Source organism: Euprymna scolopes, chromosome 6 (assembly GCF_053919585.1).
Source record: "Euprymna scolopes isolate OS-2025 chromosome 6, ASM5391958v1, whole genome shotgun sequence".
NCBI classification, from domain to species: Eukaryota; Metazoa; Mollusca; class Cephalopoda; order Sepiida; family Sepiolidae; genus Euprymna; species Euprymna scolopes.
The window spans coordinates 141,443,208-141,461,427 of NC_136487.1; the positions used below are offsets into that span (position 1 = coordinate 141,443,208).

The 18,220-nt window shown below is 38.1% G+C and overlaps 1 protein-coding gene across 3 annotated transcripts in view; it reads right to left on the reverse strand.

The window, feature by feature from the left end:
* Positions 1-18,220, reverse strand: part of LOC145278009 (inositol 1,4,5-trisphosphate-gated calcium channel ITPR3-like) — a 704,464-nt gene that overhangs the window by 10,748 nt on the left and 675,496 nt on the right. For all 3 annotated transcript variants that reach the window (XM_080130185.1, XM_080130184.1, XM_080130186.1), the window contains 3 exons: positions 10,434-10,511; positions 6,300-6,419; positions 1,122-1,259 (listed from right to left, as the gene is read on the reverse strand). In XM_080130185.1, coding sequence (XP_079986311.1) covers positions 1,122-1,259; positions 6,300-6,419; positions 10,434-10,511 — 336 coding nt within the window. The remainder of the gene's footprint in view (positions 1-1,121; positions 1,260-6,299; positions 6,420-10,433; positions 10,512-18,220) is intronic.

Genomic DNA, 18,220 nt, shown 5'->3' on the forward strand with positions numbered 1-18,220 from the left:
CATAATTACAACGATTGATATAATAAATAAATGAATGATTTTGCGCTACGAAACAGGTGCTGTCAAGAATTGTACATGTCAATGTACTTAAAGGAATAAATTGTAAGATGGTCAACATCTTGAAACTTAGAATATATATACTCCGAAAAAAAAATATACTCCTATAATTTTTTGTGTATTGATATTCATATTAAAAAAACTTTTTCCTATTTATTTAAAAAAGAAAATACAACTTTCTTATGTATGGGTCGTGGAAATGCATTCATCTGCAAAAGATCTAGCTAATTTGCATATTCGTTTAAACATTCATTTTAATTAATTCCCTATCAATTTTTTCGGATTTCTTATGGAATGATCATCTTTAGTTAACTATTATATGTAATTACATTAATGCAGATATTCTACATGATTTATACTAGGGTAATTTCTGCGTAAAAAGTTTATAGTAAACACAAAACTCTTTCTATATATATTACGTATACGCATATATTTTTGTTTAAAACATTTTGTCTACCAAACTCCTCCTAGAGTTTTTGGTCTAGACATGAAACTTCATATATAAACTTCATATATGCGAAACTTTATATTTGTGTTTTCTTTAATAATTAGTACGAGCCGTACTTCTTCGTTATTAGAATAAAGGAGTCGCTTTCATAACACACATATTGTATAGGTCAGTGTACCCAATGATACAGGGCTTAACAGAGCTGAGAGGGAAAAGATAACAAAGTATCAAGGACTTATGTATGATATGAAACGAAATTGGAAATTAAAAGACGTTTCAATTATACCAGTCATCATAGGAGCAACTGGGCTTATGAAAAAGAACTTTAAAAAGTACATAGCAAGCATACCCGGTGAACCAAGTGTAAGTGAAATACAAACGATTGCACTGAAAGAGACGGCTAGAATCCTGAAAAGATCTCTTGGTTGGACTCATTAAAATAGGGGTAAATGTCAGACATCTGGTTGGATGTCCCATCCCCTAGAAGAAAAAGTTTAAGAAAAATGAAAAAAAAAAAAAGAGTATATATAATCAAATATTGTAAAGCATAACGCGATTCTTGAACTTGATTATATATATATATATTTTATATGATGTAAAGAGCGCCTGAACTTACGTCTTCTCTCTGTTTGTGAGAGATGGCTGTGACGTGGTGTAAAAGCTCATCGATTTTAGATTCGGTTGAATCAAGGTCGGAAGTAGAAAGACATAAGGCACGGTTCAGCGGAATGAAATCATAATTTTCTTTCTCTTTCTGCAATGGAAAAATATATATTGATACACCATTCATTGAAAATAATTCGTTTATTTAGTTTTTAATTTGTATATTTGTTCTTCTTTAATTAAAATTAAATTTTATGAGAATTAACTGAATCAAATTGAACTTTTATTCAAATAACAAAAAGTCATTCAGTTTAAATAATTATTTTCATGAAAATTAACTTTAACAAGTGTTATTATAGTGGGATTTGCAGTAAAGTGGAAGGGAGAAAAACGTTAGTGAGAAGGGAGAGAGAGAGAGAGAGAGAGAGAGAGAGAGAGAGAGAGAGAGAGAGAGAGAGAGAGATATCAATACAGAGAGAGATTATTTAGGCTTCAGCATACAAACAAACCTTAGGTTCAATACTGGTTCTCTTTTGTGAAAAAAAGCGTAATTTTCTTTTTATTCCGTGATTAAAACAGTCAAATGTTGAATTCGACACACTGCTGCCAAAAACTCGCTGCTCCAAATCTCGCCGTTTTGCTATCAAAATTCAACATCAAATCTTAACGCTCTACTATTAAAACTCAACTCTAGAACACGACGCACTGCTGACAACACTTGCTACTCTGACACTAATTTACCAAATTACACGTCTAACAATTACTATGATATCGTCCTTTTGACGAATGTACACTCTTTAACCCTTATCATCGAGTGGCCTCTAGGCCTTGATAAGTGGTTATTCCTTTGTAAAAAACAAACAAACAAACAAAAACGCTTGCTTTATGTGTGGTCATGAATTCCATCGACCACAGTTTACGATTACGATTAGGTTGCGATTAATCGAATTTTCAATATTAGAATGCGTAATGGGAAATATATAAAGAATTGGCAAGAAAACGCGACGCTGCTCGAAGTGTAATCACAATTACGACCATGCCCCTTTTCACTGTGGTCATGACGTCATATTGCTTTTTTTACTACCTCCTCCCCGTTTCTATTTAAAATTTGGGAAAACTTTCTGAATTAATGTCATACAGATAAAATTAGATACACGTATTTGAAGTTTTAAGGTGTTTTCTGATCTTATAGTTTCCTCCGGGGAGCATACAGAGATTTCGCATACAGAGGTGCGCGTAGAAATTCGGAACCACTTCCACTTTCTTCCTCACAGAATGTTATACAAACCATTTAAATTTCATAAGATATTATACACACCTCGACAAGTTATATATTGATGCTGGCTTTGTTTATCACGTCCTTGGGTTCAATACAGATTCCATTTTGTCAAAGCTTTGAAACACTTGTTTTATGTGCAGTAATGAATTCAATCGGCACGAGTAAGTATTAAGAAGGTTACATAAGTTATTAACATTAGATAATGTAACGGAAATAATGTGAACAATTATCGTCGAAGTATACGCAAACTCAGGATAAATACTTTACAATTTAATGTATTCACTATTGATTTATTAAGATAAATATGTTTCAATTTTATTACATTGAAAACTAACGGACTCAGTAAATCGAAGAAACTTATGCTCCTGCTTTTGAACTCTGTGCACATATTTTTATTAGATTCTGTTTTTACTTCGTATTCATACAAATTGAAGTATTCTGTTAATAATGAACGCCCAAATATTTGTATTATTTCATAACTACAAAAGAGCAGCCTCATAGCAATGCATAGAAACATATTACATAGAAACGATGGATTTCTTATTGGGAGATTAAGTAATTGCGTATGTACACAGACACTGGAAGGAAGATAATGTTTAATATGAATAATCAAAAAAGGAAGACTATATGCGGATTTTTTTTTATCGGTAGTGGTTGAACCAATTTTATCTGTACCCAAACACTGAAAGGAAGGTAATGTTTGGTATTACATAGAGGTCACTCATTATTTCTTCGCTAGAGTGTAGGAGGCTGTGTAGCAACCCCATCATCGCCTTAAACATAATGTGTGATCACTACAATGTGCTTCGTGACCCATTCTTCACACAGGCTTTGCAGAGAGGACTTTGTTGAAATCCAGAGAAACTAATGATTTCGGCAGAATCGTTGGAAAGCTTCTCTTTTGATCCAGGCCCGGTGTTTTATAAATTTCTTTCTTTCTTTCATTCTTTCTTTCTCTCTCTTTCCCCCCCCTCTCTCTCTCTCTCTCTCTCTCTCTCCGCCACCGGTTGTCTAGCTGTTATTCTCCTCTTCATAGTTGTTATTTTACGACGTTTCGGTCAACTATTCCATCTGGCTTTCGTCAGGTGATTAAGAGATTCAACGTCTCTATCCATTGTGCCACGGATCCCGAAAGATCAATGGATAGAGGCGGCAAGAGGATTAGCTGGCCAAAAACGTGGTGAGACGACAACAACTATGGAAGGCAGTAATTGCTTAGGATGCAGTTAAAGAAACTCAGCATTCCCATCTCGTTGCGGTAAACCACCTGACGAAGGCCAGAGGAATAGTTGGCTGAAACGTCGTGAGATAACAACTATGAGAATAACAATCCGCAAATGAATAAATAAATAAAATATACAAATTATTCATCTCAAAGAATTCCAATAATGAAATAATGATCTCTCAAATGATATTCTTAGATAATTCGTCGACTTTTATGCAGGCGACACTGCCATTTATGGCAACACTTCCAAGGACGACAATGACCAAGCTGTCGCAAGCCGTGGTTAGTCTGGAAACGTTCAAGTAGTTCAAGGCGTTGCTAGATGCATCATGGCTGCTAATTTTGGGGTGATTATTACATTGATTACAAAGTCAAACAGTAGAAGATGTGATTTATCATCAACCAGGATTTAAATGTAACTTTCGATAAACGGTGTTTAGTTGCGGTCTTCACGAGACTCCGAAAAAGATGTATCATCGGCACGTTCGTTTCAGTTGAAGAAAGATAAGAATTTTTTGTTCGCATCTCTTCTCTGTGAAACAATTCACTAGATCATAGGTTCTCAATAGGGGTGAAATTCACCCTCCCAAGGGTGAATTTTGAGTTTTCAGGGGGGTAAATTTTAAACCCATTTATAGTTTTAACTTTTTATTGGTTTTATTTACAGAATTCGGAGCCAATCATGAGTATCAAAAAAGGAAAATACGGTCATTCATATATTGAATAGGAATTCACATAACCCCAGTGTGTTATTGGCTGTAAAGCTTTAACAAATGATTCTATGAAACCAGCAAAGATGAAGCAACATTTGCAAAATGTTCATTCTCATCACAAAGACAAGAACAACATTTTTTGAACACCATGAGGATGCTCTCAAAAAGATTAAGCTGTTTTTAACAGAAGATTTTAAAGAAGAAAACCAAAAAATTACCGAAACTTCCTATGTTCGTAGCACTTGAAATAGCAGAAGAGTGCACTTTTTGAGGCAAGGATTCTTGGAAAGTACGGGAAATGGGGGGGGGAGATAATATTCTTACAAATGGTGAAAGGGATGCATAGGCCAAGCAAGGTTGAGAACCTCTGCACTAGATGATGCCTACGACATCCAGTTTTAAAATCGCCTTGCACAAACATCCAAATTGCTTATAGATGTACCTATCTTATGTTTTTACATGGCTTGTTGCACGTTGAGTTGGTTGGTTGAGAGTTAAAATGAAAGTGAGAATTAGAGCAACTGAGCGAGAACCCCATTCTCTGCAAACCATCGCAAAAAATTAGCTACAACAATTGTTAATTTCGTTTATTCTCTTAGTGCCTAAAAATGAAAGAAAAATCCAGGAGCAAATCTCCTTTTCCTATAACTGTCCATCTGTACAACACAGTAGCGCGGGGCTGCTTACCAGCTGACTATAACATGGTCGCTTTCAAATCTAATGTAAATAAGTTCTTGTTGAGCTGTCCTCTTAAATAATGAAAGCTTACCCAAGTTCCGCGATTATCGATCAACAAAGTGTCGTCTTACAATCTACCCGACACTCATGGACCCTTAACTTCGAATGACTCTTGATAAGCGCTGACACCCTTATAAAAATAAATAAAGACAAGAAAATTGTACTTTAATTGGACCCACGTTTAGTACGACCACATCTTGAAGATGCTGTGCAAGCATGAAGTCTTATATCATAAACGAATATTCTTACACGAAGGAAGTTGCAACGAAGTGCCAAAAAAAAAAAAAAAATTAAAAAAAATTATACATCAATAAACACTCATAAATCTTTATCATCGATTGACTCTTGGGTCTTGATAAGTGGTGACACCCTAGTAAAAAAGGAGAAGAAAGATAGATAGATAGATAGATAGGTAGAGAGATAGAGATGGGTAGATAGAGGGAAAGAAACAGAGAAAGACACTCATACACATATGTATATTTTTTCTTTCTGTTTATCTATCTATTTATGTCTATCTACCTCTATCTATCTCTATCCCTTTCTTTCTTTATTTGTATTTATTTATCGAGATAGATAGATATAGATAGATAGAGAGAAAAAAAGAGACAGACAGACGGACAGACATAGATAGATAGAGAAAGGTAGAGATAGGTATATATTGGGTTGGCAACTAAGTTCTTGCCGATGCAGAATTGATGTCTTGGTTGGATGAATTTTTCGAGTCAAAATCAAATGATTTCTACTAAAACATTTATTGAGAATCTTGTTGAACGTTGGGAAAAAGTTGTGAACACGAACATCATTGATTAAATAGTTGTTTGTTCTTATTTTATTTGAAAAAATGTAGATTTTAAAAACGGCAAGAACATAGTTGCCAACCTAATGCATGCATATATATATATATATATATATATATATATATATATATAGAGAGAGAGAGAGAGAGAGAGAGAGAGAGAGAGAGAGGAGAGGAAGAGAGAGAATAATATAGGTCGTATCTATTATTCTTAACAGATGGAAAACATCTATCTCTTGACATACCAGTTTATGAACGAATAGTTGCCAACCTAATGCATATATATATATATATATATATATATATATATATATATATATATATATATATATATAGAGAGAGAGAGAGAGAGAGAGAGAGGAAGAGAGGAAGAGAGAGAGAATAATATAGGTCGTATCTATTATTCTTAACAGATAGAAAACATCTATCTCTTGACATACCAGTTTATGAACGAACAGTTCTAATGCTGTGTATTCGCTGCTCTGCACGGTGTCCAGATGAATGATGAAAAAAATGTACGCCCACATGTTATGTTCGGATTTCACGTGGGCATCAAAACCCTGCAAAAACAAACAAACAAAAACAAAAACAAAAAAAACAAATAAGAAAAGTTAAAAGGGTTCAATATTTTTACTTGACCTTTCTTGAGAGCAACTCTCAGATGAGATATTGTGAACAAATACATTGAAGACATTGCCTACTACAAAAATGTGGGCCCCCCTAACTGTGCTAGGAAATTACTCACACCAGAGTATCTTATATATCTTTAAAGACACAATTCATCATTGTTGCTACATCTGTGCTAATGCATCTACCACTAGTCTATCCCTCTTAGACAGGGCCCCAAAAGCGTCTCTAATCTAATAGGTCCCACACTATCAGCCAAACTCCAACTTCTGTCCCATCACCGCAATGTTACATCTATGTGCTTGTTTTACAATTAATTTAATGGAATGTGCTCCGATGAACTCATAGCGCGTCTGCCCCCTTGACTAACCCGACAAGTAGCCAAATCTTACTCCTTGAGTATTGAAGTCTCTATTTTAATAGTTTCTTCCCTGGAACTGCTAACTTTGGAATTTCCCCCATGTCTCTTACTTTCCTGACTGTACTAAATTGCAGAAGTTTAAGTGTGAGACATCTCGCTGCTCAACTCCCCGCAGTCCTGTGTTATACATGATTTCAAATAGTAGCCTCTTACGTTCCAAATGGCAATATGCCTTGTTTGAAGGCGAAAAAACGAAGAATTTGACACAAGATCGGTTTGTAAAGTGGGGAGTATCCAACTCCCCTCAAAAAGGGCATTTTGGATTGAAACAAAAATTAAAATTATCTCAGTCTTTAAAGACTTATCTTTCACTGACCAAACAAAGAAAAGACTGCAACATAAAACAGATGATACATCTTTCTTTGAAAAAAAAAAGAAGAAAAAAGGCCAAGCTGACATGACGCAGAAACATATCACAGAAAAGAAAATAATGAAATAATTTTTTAAATGTTGAAATGATATATAGGGTGAACCAAAAGTAGGTGGACAATATTTTGAATAGATTTTTCATCTATATATTAATAAGCTAATTCGCTAATTCGCTTCGACCGTTATCATCCTGAACATCCCTTAAAATAAAAATGGAATATTCTAAATCGCACCAACTGTTATTTTACTGAATTCCCTTAGTATGAAAATGGAATATTCTAAAATACCCAATGAAGAATTGTTGCAAATAGATAATTTATCATTAGCCAATATCAAGTTAATATAATTGTCTTATTACATTAGGTATGGACAAAATGAATGCTGATGCTGAAAATGTATAAACATTTTGACCCCTCCCTTTACTTAGAAAATCACTAAAAATAAGAAAATCAACCTACTTTTAATGAAATTTTCAGTATTTATCAAATAATGATCGCGGAATATAATGAACGAATTATTTTTATTTAAATCTTAGTGGAAATGTATTATTTTGTTTAAACAAAAAAATACCTTTACTAAAGTTATGATTTTCAGTAGTAAATAAAAATGCAAGACTTTATTTTTGCTTTTTTATAATATAAATAAAGCATCTTAATTTGTAACAATAAAAATAAAATAAAATAATTTTTATAGGAGCATTACGAAAAAAGCCCTTAATCCGTATTAATGAATTCTATATAACTCGAAGAAAAATGAATTTCTCGAACTACCGACATTACCATTGCTTATTTAATATTTTCACACAAAAATATTATAATTGCAAAAAATAGTTCTACTTTTTTTTTAAAAAAAATTAATACGTTTCGCATAATTTTTATATGCAAGATTTTAATAATTTCCTCGCTCGCAAGAATTGAAACTTTCGGCGTAACATATTTTTTATATAATATAGAACAATAATTAAGAAAAAAATAATTTAAAAATAGGAACATAGAAAAATAATTAAATTAAAAAATGCAAAAATTAATACAAATGTTCATAAAAGGAATGTACGGATGCGCGACTGGGAAAAAAGAACTTCCTTTTAATCACATGACGTCATTTTCACAGTCTTTCGACTGCCTTAAATTTTGAGCCTCCGTATTTTTCGTGTTTACAAAATTTTAGTTTGTTGCGTTTTGCGAACGCCAGAATCACTCGCTTTTTGGGCTAATTAATTTATGTTTTGTATAAACAGGGCGTTTTTTAAAAATTTAATTCAATATCTTAGGACTTTACTTTATTAATTATGGACCCAGAAAACTAATATTTATCTTTTAATGAATTCATTTAACTTCAAAATTTAGTTGAATTGGGTAGCTCGCCGTGAAAACATTTTCATAGCTTTTTTTTTCATGTGTACAAATATTTTTTCCTTTAGGAAATTAAGTTTAGTTTTTAATCTTTCAAATACAATCAGAAAGTAGTCGGAAACCTACAAAAAATTATGAATAATCGGCTTTCAAAACTAGGTCCCCCATTTTTATCCGCCCATTTTTGCCCGTACCTATATTACATATACTTGTACGTATACGTGGTCTTTTAATAAATGCTTTTACTATCCACCTACTTTTGCCTCACGCTGTATAAATAACTAAACAGGTAACAGTTAATCTGATCTTGGACCTGGGCGAGTTTTGTCGGTTTCATCCGAAGGAAGAAGTTTAGACAATATGAAATTCACAAACGGTCCCAGCCTCATATACAGGAAGATAACATACAGCACCTAGCATTCCTAAATGGTCACCCATCTGATTCTAGCCAGGCGCCACATCACTTAACTTCAGTGACCTTACGAGAATAAGTGTTTCAATACGATTATGTCGAACTGATCTCTCTCTCTCTCTCTCTCTCTCTCTCTCTCTCTCTCTCTATATATATATATATATATATATATATATATATATATATATATATATATATATATATATATATACTCGGGTTTTTTTATTCAAAAGTAATGGACTAGCGAATTCAACGAGGTTGTTAGATAGTGCTCAATAAAAAGAGCTGATAATATTGGTTTATTGTTGTATAAACATGTTTACATCCCGCTGCTACAAACAGCCACTTGTTTCAATCAAACAACAGATATCATCAGGCAGCGACTTGACTATTCAAATGTTCAATTGAACATTTGAATAGTCAAGTCGCTCCCTGATGATATCTGTTGTTTGATTGAAACAAGTGGCTGCTTGTAGAAACAGATTTATATAAAAATAAACATATATATATATATATATATATATATATATACAAGTGAGAATGTGTGTGTGTGTGTGTAAGGACAATTTTCAACCTATATACTTTACGAATTTTTGATCTACAGGCTAAAAGTTTAGTATATAGGGTATTCACACATGTGGAAACATTATAATCGGTTTTCATTCGGAGTAAAGGGCTGCTAAAAGGTCAGAATTAAAAAAAATTGGTACTGGGGTGGGGGTTATCGGATTTTTATCTGTTTTTCAACTGTTTCACGACTGCGCATGCGCATGTTGCTATAGCATAATTTAATTCCTTTCTTTTTTAGTTGTGCTCAATTTATAAACGTTACAGATAGCGTTTTACCATTTTTTTAAAAAAATAAAAAATGTAAATCACTCTAGACAAGGTGTAAAGACACTTAATGTAAGGAGCTAACAAGAACGAAATATGACTATAACAAATGCAAGAGATGCCAATTGAAAAGATCAAGGTTGTAGACAGGAGGAAAACAGTCAACAGGAGAAGAGTTTCACAAGAGTATAGTTTTTGGAAAGAAACTACTGTAATAAGAAGCTGTATTACAATGACGTATTAAAACAGTGAATTGATGAAGACAAGTAGACCAACGACTCAAACGAGCTAGAACAAAAGAAGCAGAGAAAAATCAAATAGTGTGGAGAACACATGTCATAATAGTATTTATAAAAATGACTGAGATTAGCAACATTACGTCTGTGAGAGAAAGGCTGCAGTGAAGAAGAAAAGACGGGACAAATCGAATTACAGAAACATTTCTGAAACTTATCAAGATCCCTCAAATGGAACAGAAATTCACCAACCCAAATATGATAATGGTACTCCATACACGGACTGATAGTAAATTAGAAATAATATGGCAAGCGAGACTCACCTTTCCATGGTGCTCAAAATCGTAGCTGTTTCTGGAACAGATGAAACACGTGTCTTTCATATCTGATTCAGCACGCCACTGGTAAAAGAGAAGAAATCAGATTCATTTCAGTTTCGAGCGTTCACATACAAGCGTTGTACAATAACAACAATTAAATTATTTACATTTTATTTACAAACTCCAGAAGGTGTAGTACCTATTTACTATGCCTCCCCACGGGACAGAGTTAGACTCCAGGGTCGTTTTTTAACGTGGGGAAACGGTACAAAGATAAAAAATTGTCTCAGTCGTGAAGGACTTCTCCTCCACCGATAGAGAACAAGAAATGAAAGTGCAGCATCTGAAGAACAGATGGTATTTATTTGCTCCCCCACTGAGCAAATTAGGCACAAGGCCGTTTTTAATGTGAGGTAAAAACCAGCTCCCCTAAAAGGGGTCACTCTGGTTACCAAAAATAATAATTGTCCCAGTATAGAGGGTTTCCCGTCTGTGACAGTGCTTGAGGTAAGTGATCATGTCTTTGAACTTGGCTACATTGAATGTGAGGGGCATCAGGTGTCGAAGCAAGGCCTCGCGCGTTGTGAGAGACTTGGTGTCCCTCAAGGTAGATATTGCCGCTATCCAGGAGACCCACTTTGTTTGTGACGCGGATTGTCAGGTGCTGGTAAACGATTACGATGTCTACTCAGCATATGGCAATACCTATAGTCGTGGAATCTCCTTGCTAGTGAGTCGCACCCTGTCAGCGTCGGTGAATGTTGTTCACGCAGGCGAGGACGGGCGGGCGCTTGTTGTTGATGTTGCTGTTAATTGTAGTGTTTTTCGGATTGTTGCTGTTTATGCTCCCAATGCTGCTGTAGAGAGGGCAACCTTTTTTCGACGGTTGGAGGGCTTCTTAGTGGATCCGGAACGGTTAGTTTTAATGGGGGATTGGAATGCAATCCTTGATCCCAAAATAGATAAGGTCGGGGGGACTAGCGGGTCGGCGTGGTGTGACAGCAGTCTGTCTGACCTGATGGCCTCGTGCGATCTCGTCGACAGATTTCGTCTGGATCATCCGGGGCGGGAGATGTGGACGTGGCATCCTGTAGTGCCTTCCCATCCAAGCACTTACTTGGATCGGATGTTAGTTAGAAGAGGCGATGTAGACTTCCTATCTTGCCCCACGTTCCACTTGCTAGGACACTCGGACCATAAACTTGTTATGGCCCGTTTGAGCTTAAGCGCTAGGCCTAAACTGGCCGGATACTGGAAGTTCAACAGCACCTTGTTGGAGCTGGAGGACTACCGGTTGAAGGTCACTGAGCTAATTCAGCGGGCTTTAGTGGGGGCGGTTACAGGGAGTAAGTGGTGGGTTAGTCTCAAGGCCAAAATTAGGCGCTTCTCTGTCCAGTATAGCCAACGCCTCGCGATAGATAAGGCTAAGGCAAAGAAGCGTTTAGAGGATAAGCTGACCCGGGCGGTGGAGGGGGGGACCCCCTAGAGTTAGCACTAGCTAAACAAGATCTCAACCGCTTGGCTAGCGAGCGGTATGAAGGTCAAGTAGTTAGGGCTAGGTTAAACAAAGTTTCTAACGAGGCTGTGAATGTTGACGCTGTTGAGCGTAAGGCTGCTTTAAGGCGCGGTTCGGATGGGTACATTCGTAAAGTACATAACCTGGAAGGACACCCCTTAGTATCGACTCGGGAGATCTGCGAGGGGTTTCGGGAGCATCTATCGGTGCGCTTCACCCAACTACCCGGACTCAGGGTTGATGAGTTTGGCAGCTATTTGGCTGACTCGCCCCGCCTCACGGCGGCTCGGGCGGCTAGCTGTGATGGTCTTATTACTGAACATGAGGTCATTACTGCGTTGAAGCAGGTCGGCTATAACAAATCCCCGGGGCTTGATGGTCTACCCTACGAGTTTTACTTGAGGCTGTCGCCCATGTTGGTCCCTATTCTGAAGGATATGTTCAACCATTGGTTTGCCCAGGGTTCCATCCCTGGACAGGTGACCAAGGGTGTGATCACATTGCTGAGGAAAGGTCAACGGCATGGTGGGAGGGAAAACTTTGATGATTTTAGGCCCTTGACTCTGCTAAACACAGAGTTAAAGATTTTGGCAAAGATTCTTGCGAATCGCTTGCAGGTTGTCATCACTGACTTGATCGAACCGGACCAGACTTATGCTGTGAAGGGGAGATCGATTCAAGACAATTTGCACTTGATACGCTCGATCATAGAGGGGACAGAAGACGACGCCGAAGCCGCGCTGATCAGTTTGGATCAGTCCAAGGCATTCGATAGGGTCGACCATCGGTTCCTAGGATCTGTGCTAGAGGCCGCCGGATTTAATCCGGACTTCCGCAAGTGGATCTTTGTTCTGTATGACAGGCCGACGGTAGCGGTGCAGATCAACGGTAAGCTGTCGGAGTCATTCGCTGTCTCTCGGTCGGTGCGACAGGGTTGTCCGCTGTCGCCTCTGTTGTATGTCCTGGCGTTGGAACCCCTCCTTCGCAAGTTAAGGGACGAGGCGGCTACACCAGTCCTGCGCGGAATAGCTCTCCCTGGAGGCACACGAGCCAGGGTTTCCGCGTTCGCCGATGACGTCACCGTGTTCGTGTCTTGCCTCACGGACGTTCAAGCGGTGGTCGAGGCGCTCGCTCGATACGAAGAAGTAACAGGGGCCATCTTCAACCGTAGCAAGTCTGTTGGCCTGCGGTTGGGGGCCTGGACCGGGGTAAACTCGCTTCCAGGTATTTTCAGCTGGACCGATGGACCGGTCCGCATTCTCGGTGTCTGGTTTGGACCGGGACTTCAGCTGGAAAAGAATTGGTCGGAAGTACAGTCTAAGGTCAAATCGTCAGTAAAGACTTGGATTGGAAGGAAATTGTCCTTGAAGGGTCGGGCGGAGGCGTGTGCTACATACGTCTTTCCGCTCATCCTTTACCGTTTGTCTGTACTTCCTCTCCCTGCAGAACGACTAACCCGCTTACAAGGGCGCCTCGATTCACTTTTGTGGAACGAGGGTAAGCATTATGTCTGCAGAGAGGTCTGTGTTCAAAATCCGAGCGAGGGAGGCCTGGGTCAGCCCAGTCTCTTGTGTCATAGAAACGCCGAGAGATTGGCTTTCCTGGGTCGTTCGCTTGAAGGAGACGCTCCTTGGGTCCCTGTGGTTGAGAACTCGTTTCCCAACCTCAAACCCAACCCTTCGGTAGAAGGTCGTCGTAGACCGAAGGGGGAGTCCAAGTTCTTCTCCGAATGCCGAACCGCTCTTAGAGCTTTGCCGGGGACCAATGTCCTCGATCAGCCAAGGAAGAAACTGTATCGGGATTTAGTGGAGGGGACCGCGAAGGATCCACTTTGTAGGCGGATGGGATGGTCGATGGAGGTTGTCCGTTCTCAATGGCGTTGGGCGCCGGGACGGGAGATTCTGAATAACTCGGAATTCTCCCTGACTTGGCGACTGGTCCGAAATGCGCTGCCCCTCTTCGACGTACTTTTCCGGTATAAAGAACATACCAGCCGCTTCTGTCCGTGCTGTGACGAACGCGAGCCCGAAACAATCGAGCACGCATTTTTTAGTTGCAGCCGGATACAGCCCCTATTAAGGTACGTCGAGGGGGTAACAGCTCGCATCGATGCCGAGTGTCTGCTCGATCTCGACGTAGGAACTTTTGTGTACAACATGGAGCCGCCGTTCCCCAGGGAGGAAAGTTTGGTTTTCCTGGCGATCCTAGCAGTAGCGCGCATGACCATTTGGATCGCGCGCCTCAAGTTGGTCCACGAAGGGACATCTGTTCCTGATCGGGATCTGATCGTTTACTTTAAACATTTGCTTAAAGTAAAGATCAGATGCGATTGGAAGAGGTTGCCTAGAGTGGAATTTGACAAGAGGTGGGTGCACAGCACTAGTTTGTGCATCCGTCGAGGAGCCAAGTTTCAATACGTGTTCCCTCCTTAGGCATGGCATGGGCGGTGCTGGGTCCTACGGAACCCATCCCGCCTAGGTTAGCATTATAAGTTCAGTAAAGTAACTCTTGACTGGTGGTACAAATGAGATCCTGTTCCTGATTTTATTTTTTGGTATTAGAGAACCTCTGAGTCTGCCCAACCCCCCCTGCTCCTCATCTTTATTTTCTGATGCCCCCGATCATCCCCCTACTCAGAGGTCACCTTCCTACCCCCTCCATCCGTTGCTTTATTTTCTCCCACCTCCATTAAGGCGACTTCCCCAAACCCCATTAGGGATGCTCTGCTTGTTTTCGGTTCCCCGGAAAACAGTGGGGGATCTAGCCACATAGAATAGTACAGGGGGGGGGTCTTACTAACAACACATTAGTAGATTTTCCTTATTTTTGAAATGAACATTTTCATTAGTTTTTTCCCACTCCACGAACATTTTATGCCAATTAATTCAAGAACTCTTTCTAATGAAATCGAACTTTATTTTCTCACACATACACACACACACAAAAAAAAAAAAAAAAAAAAAAATGCACACACAACATACAGAAATGAATATACAAATTGTACATAGTTAAATTTTACATTGAACGCTGGGGTTATTAGTTAGATTAGGATCCACAGAGTGATTGAGGTATTTTGGTAAATGTTGCCAGTCAAGAGTAAGACTTCAAAGTCTCATCTGTTACGTAGTCAAAAAGACCCTGTACCCTCCCCCTCCCAATTTCTTGTAGGGCCTTGTGCCTAATTTTGTTGAATTGAATTTTTTGTACGTTTTTTATGTTCAATTTTTTCTTTCTCAATAAAATATATAAACAAGATCAAAGTGTAGTATCTGTTCCGGCAGATACTGCAAGCTATGACTAGCTATGACTAGCAAAGACCAGATGTGGGGGCAACCCCACATGCCTGACCTTTAACCAGCTCCCATTTCCCACCACTCGGAAGCTGGTCCCCTTTTTCCCTTCCCCCTCCCTTCACTCCTCACATTAAAAATTGGCCTTGTGCCTAATTTGCTCGGTGGGGGAGCAAATAAATACCATCTGTTCCGGCAGATACTGCAAGCTATGACTAGCTATGACTAGCTATGACTAGCAAAGACCAGATGTGGGGGCAACCCCACATGCCTGACCTTTAACCAGCTCCCATTTCCCACCTCTCGGGAGCTGGTCCCCTTTTCCCCTTCCCCCTCCCTTCACTCCTCACATTAAAAATCGGCCTTGTGCCTAATTTGCTCGGTGGGGGAGCAAATAAATACCATCTGTTCTTCAGATGCTGCACTTCAATTTCTTGTTCTCTATCAGTGGAGGAGAAATCCTTCACGACTGAGACAATTTTTTATTTTTGTTCCTTTTCTCTACGTAAAAAAAACGACCCTTGTGTCTAACTCTGTCCCGTGGGGAGGCATAGTAAATAGGAACATGTAAACATGTGGTAAGCGGATGAGTACCCTTTTTTTTTTTTAGCTGGATTTCTTCACATTGAAGGCTAGCCTTGAACCTGACTTGTTCTCGTTGGGAGGCAAGTAAATCAAGACAATAGTGTTCCTATTAACTTGCCTCTCCACAAGGGCAGAGTTAGACACATAGTCATTTTTTAATGTGGGAAAAATGCCGCTCCTCCTAAAGGGGCATTCTGGATAAGAAAAAAAAATTCCTCAATCTAGAAGGATTTCTCACCCACTCATCGAGGACAGAAAGGACGAAATGTAGTATCATAACAGATACTACACTTTGTTCCTAGCCAAAAGGAATGTTGTCGCATTGAAATGTCCATACGACAGCCATTAACAAATCTGTGGCCAATCAAATCTGTGCATTGAATCGACAGATAGTTGATAACACAGTGTCGTTGAGTGCGTTTGAGAAGGTATTGGTTAAATTAACTGTTTTTTATGTTTAGCTCCCTTTTACAACATGTGTGTTCACGTTTCATACTTCTCTTGCAGATATTTACTACCCCTCTTTCTACTGTTAATTGCTAGAGTGAAAGGCAGAATTCAACAGCTGATAATTCCTTATTCATAAGGGATCTACGTGCCAAACAAACTTAACTGACTTTTCGAGGTTTTATATTTTTCAGAATAAACTCTCCTCCCTCTCTCTCTCTCTCTCTCTCTCTATATATATATATATATACACACATACATATATATATACATACATATATACATATATATACATATGTATATATACATATTTATATATATACATATATATACATATTTATATTATATATATACTTATATGTATATGTATATTTATATATACATATCTATACATATACATATATATACATATATATACATATATACCTACACACACACACACACACACACACATATATATTTAAGATGCTTGTTTGCCTCTTTATTAGAAACTGTTCTTTTTCCAGCGTGACGTCCCATATAAGTCCACATAATTATTCGGAGAGAATTAATAACGTTCCATCAAACCAAACGACTGGAGTTACCTCTGTGTGTAGGAAAATGTGACTATCATGTAATTTCCACGCAACAAACATGCAACAAAATAGCTAAATTAAGAGAAAAAATTACAAGAAGATCGGGACATCAGTATATATTGTAGGAATCACACACACACACACACACACACACACACACACACACACACACACACACACACACACACACAAAATTGTAGTCGGGAATTTTTAATGCATAGAAAAATATTGTTTTAGAATTTAAAACAAAAATGGTTATTTCCTGTTTCCGTGTTGAATCTTCAGCGCAAGAGACGACATTCGGATTAGAAGTCAACTGCTGCGAACTGTTATCAAGAGAGATCAGGCGAGATCAAGTGAGCTAAAAATATAATCGTTTACAAAATGCAGGTATTTAAGCTATTGGAAAACTGTAGAGTTACATCCTAGGCTCTCATTAATAAAGATACGACCACGCTTACAGGAGGTATGGTTGACAGAAAAAAACCCCAGCAGGGAGCGGATATTCGGTAACCAAAGGGACACATGGGAATGGTTCTAAGTAAAGTATGTTGAACTTGGTTCGTAGATTGTCAAATAACATTGCAATAAGTATAATACGCGACAATTTCGATCGTATTCAGTTTGAAAACGAGTTTTTCAGAGAGCTTTGAGATTTTTTTTAACTTAACGAGACAAATCACCACCTAGTGATGATTTGTCATTAGTTATGAAGAGTAAATGACAAATCACCACCTAGTGATGATTTGTCATTAGTTATGAAGAGTAAACCTTAATTAACGAAATAATTTTATCATTATAAACACGAGTTTCACTGAAACATATTGTTATTTTTATATGAAGAATATTTTGTCAATCTATGTGTACACCTTATCCCTTAATCAATGTCTCTGATCAACACTGGACTCTGACTTCAGATCAATCAACACAATGCGGAAAGAGTCGAACATAGTCCACGACAACGCTACACCAACTCTAGCATCTCCAAAACACTGCCCAAAAGGGCTGTTATATAGGGGTTTCATTGAGAGTTTTATTAAAAGATGAGTCTTAGAGAGAGATGCTTAGAAGGGACTTAGATAGATAAATGTTCTTTCTTAGATCTTGCTGATGGAAGAAGGAGAAAGCTCTTAGAATGATGAGATAGTGTTCAGACAGTCTTAGTGTAGATATGATGTAGATTCACATTGTGGATATGAGATGTCGAGACGTATATGTAATGACATTTTATAACACAGACATATAATAACAATACAATTTACCTTTTTGTAGAAATCACAAACACAAAGATGAGCTTTATCACAAAACACATGAATTTATTTCTTCACGACCGGTCGTGGTTTCCTCATCAAGAATTCAAAGTTTCACATTTTAGTT